Genomic DNA, 2,653 nt, shown 5'->3' with positions numbered 1-2,653 from the left:
TCATTCTTTACTTGCTGAGGTAGTTTCAACGAGCCATAGCTTTCTCATGGCGTTTTTCACCTCTGCGTTCCTCAGTGTGTAAATGAGTGGGTTGAGAAAGGGTGTTCCGATAGTATAAAAGACTTCTACCATCTTGTCCGCAGCAAAAGTGATGGGAGGACGTGTATATATAAATATACACGGACCAAAAGATAATATCACTACAGTGACGTGGGAAGTACAAGTGGAAAGAGCCTTTTTCCTCCCTTCTGCACTGTGGTTTCTCAGTGAATGCAAGATAACAAAATATGAGAACAAAAGAAACACAAGTCCAATTGTGCAAAGTGCCCCACTGTTAGACACCAACAGAAGGTTTATCTCATATGTATCCATGCATGCAAGTTTCAGCAAGGGTTGCAAATCACAGCAATAATGATCAATCTCATTAGGTCCACAAAAAGGCAATTTCAAGGCCAGTATAATCTGAGCTATAGAATGTATAAAAGAACCTATCCATGAAAGAATAATCAGGATGATGCAGACCTGCCGCCTCATAATGGTTGGATAATGCAAGGGTTTACAGATGGCCACATAGCGATCAACAGCCATGAGAACCAGGACAAAGATTTCCATGGCACCAAACAAATGAAGTGCAAAGACTTGAGTCAAGCACTCATTATAAGATATGAACTTTTTGGTCGACAGAGAATCCACAAGAAGTCTTGGGGCAATAGAAGTTGAAAAGCAAAAATCAACCAGGGACAAATAAAATAAGAAGAAGTACATGGGGCTCCCAAGTGTTCGACTAAACTTTATAGTCAGAATAATAAGCAAATTGCCTATTACAGTTCCCACATAGAAAATGAAGAAGATTGCAAATACCATCTTCTGTCTTACAGGATCTTGGGTCAATCCTAATAGTATAAATTTATTTACACTGCTGTTTTGTTTCATTGTTTCACTTGATGATAAAGGAAGTACAGGATACAAATAGTTAATCCTGAAAAGAAAAAAAATGGAAGAATGCTAAGTTTGGAATTTATTTTTGCATCATACCCAGTAATGCACAGGAGTTACTCCTGCTCTGCGTTCAGGAATTAATCCTGGCGGTGCTCAGGACACCATATGGGATCTTGGGAATCGAACCAAGGTCAGCTGCATGCAAGGCAAACACCATACCCACTGTACTATAGCCCCAGCCCCAAGATTGCTACTTGGAGATCCAATACATATGCACAATCATAAAAGCATCATTTGCCAACAGTAATCACTGAACACCTGTGTTGATTTTTTTAGTACGATGGATATTATAATATATGTTTGATTTATTTACCTGTTATTAAACAATTATTAAGATATTAAAACAATTACACATATAAACATTCAAAAGAGAAATTATTCTGCAGACTGTCTAAACATTACTTCTGGATATTAGGCATGAGTGGTTAATATCTTGAGCTGTACATTTTTGGTTTTTAATAAGAACCCTTTGATGTATTAGAAAAATAGAATTTTCTATACATAAATTGCTAGTTTGTTTTTTACTTAACATTACTTGAATCTGGTAGTTCATTTATAAAGTATCTTCTAATGAATTTAGAACACTTAAGGAATAGAAGTAGTAATATTTGAAAATTTGTAGTGTGTTTTGTAATGAAATCTCACTACATACCCGCAATCAGATGAGAAAATATGAAAAGGAGAGGGAGAGAGAGCAAGAAGGAGAAAGGGAGATAACAAGTTGCTTATTTCATAAATCTTTTTTCAAACTATTTAGAGTTTCTTCTTTCCATTTTACCCCTCTAGTATTTTCAGTTGCTTGCAATTATAAAGTTAGATTACATTCTTAAAAGCCTTGTATTTTTAAAATTATACTGTGGTTGTCATAGTTAAATTATTACTTTATTTATTATATTTTAGTTTTTCAACTTATTGGAGTGGGAAGTCATGCCTAGCTGTGCTCAGGGCTTACTCCTAGCTCTGTGCTCAGGGATTAAGCCAGACATTACTGATGCAAGGGATGTGATATTCCACTGAGTTATATTATAGCCCCTAGAAGATTATTTTATATACCTACTTTAGATATTTCTCCAAATAATATCTTCCTTGAAAGCATAAGTGCTGAAATAATGACATGCATACATGTGTCAACACACATGTGCATAAATAGCTATCAGATAAAGATATTCTTTAAACAAAAATATTTACATAGATTAATTTATAACAAAGTGACATAAATAAGGTGAAAACTGAAATTAAATGAAATATTTATTTTAAAAGGGAAGAAAGTATGCACCAATAATAAATTTTACTTATCAATGATAAATTTTACTTATAATTAAATATATGTAATTTATAGTTAGATTTTTTCATCTGTCATATTAATAAAGCGATCTTTGTGCTAAATGTGCTTTAATATTGAATAAATGGTGAAGCAAATCATGTGGCAAACTATAATTCCCACAAATATTTTCTGTAAATTTAGAAAGGTACAGTTCCTTGTGGTGAGTGATTTGGAAACAATAAAATTGCAACTAGATACAGGTTGATTGAATTACAGCAAGAAACAGATAAATTGCATCTAGATTACAAAAGAATCAAAGGTTTAGTGATTCCATTTGTTACAGATAATTTTAATCAGAGTCATAAAAACCATCACTAAAATCTTTATTTG

The 2,653-nt window shown here is 33.3% G+C and overlaps 1 protein-coding gene across 1 annotated transcript; it reads right to left on the bottom strand.

Annotated features, from left to right (window-relative positions):
* LOC130042607 (olfactory receptor 4C11-like) lies at positions 1 to 933 on the bottom strand. Its single transcript, XM_056134766.1, has one exon. The coding sequence runs from the start codon at positions 931 to 933 to the stop codon at positions 1 to 3; it is 933 nt and encodes a 310-aa protein (XP_055990741.1).
* Positions 934 to 2,653: the final 1,720 nt, after the last annotated feature.

Source organism: Sorex fumeus, unplaced genomic scaffold (genome assembly GCF_029834395.1).
Source record: "Sorex fumeus unplaced genomic scaffold, SorFum_2.1 ptg000007l, whole genome shotgun sequence".
NCBI classification, from domain to species: domain Eukaryota; kingdom Metazoa; phylum Chordata; class Mammalia; order Eulipotyphla; family Soricidae; genus Sorex; species Sorex fumeus.
The sequence above is the reverse complement of the archived record's forward strand: the minus strand, read 5'-3'. Positions and strand labels throughout refer to the sequence as shown.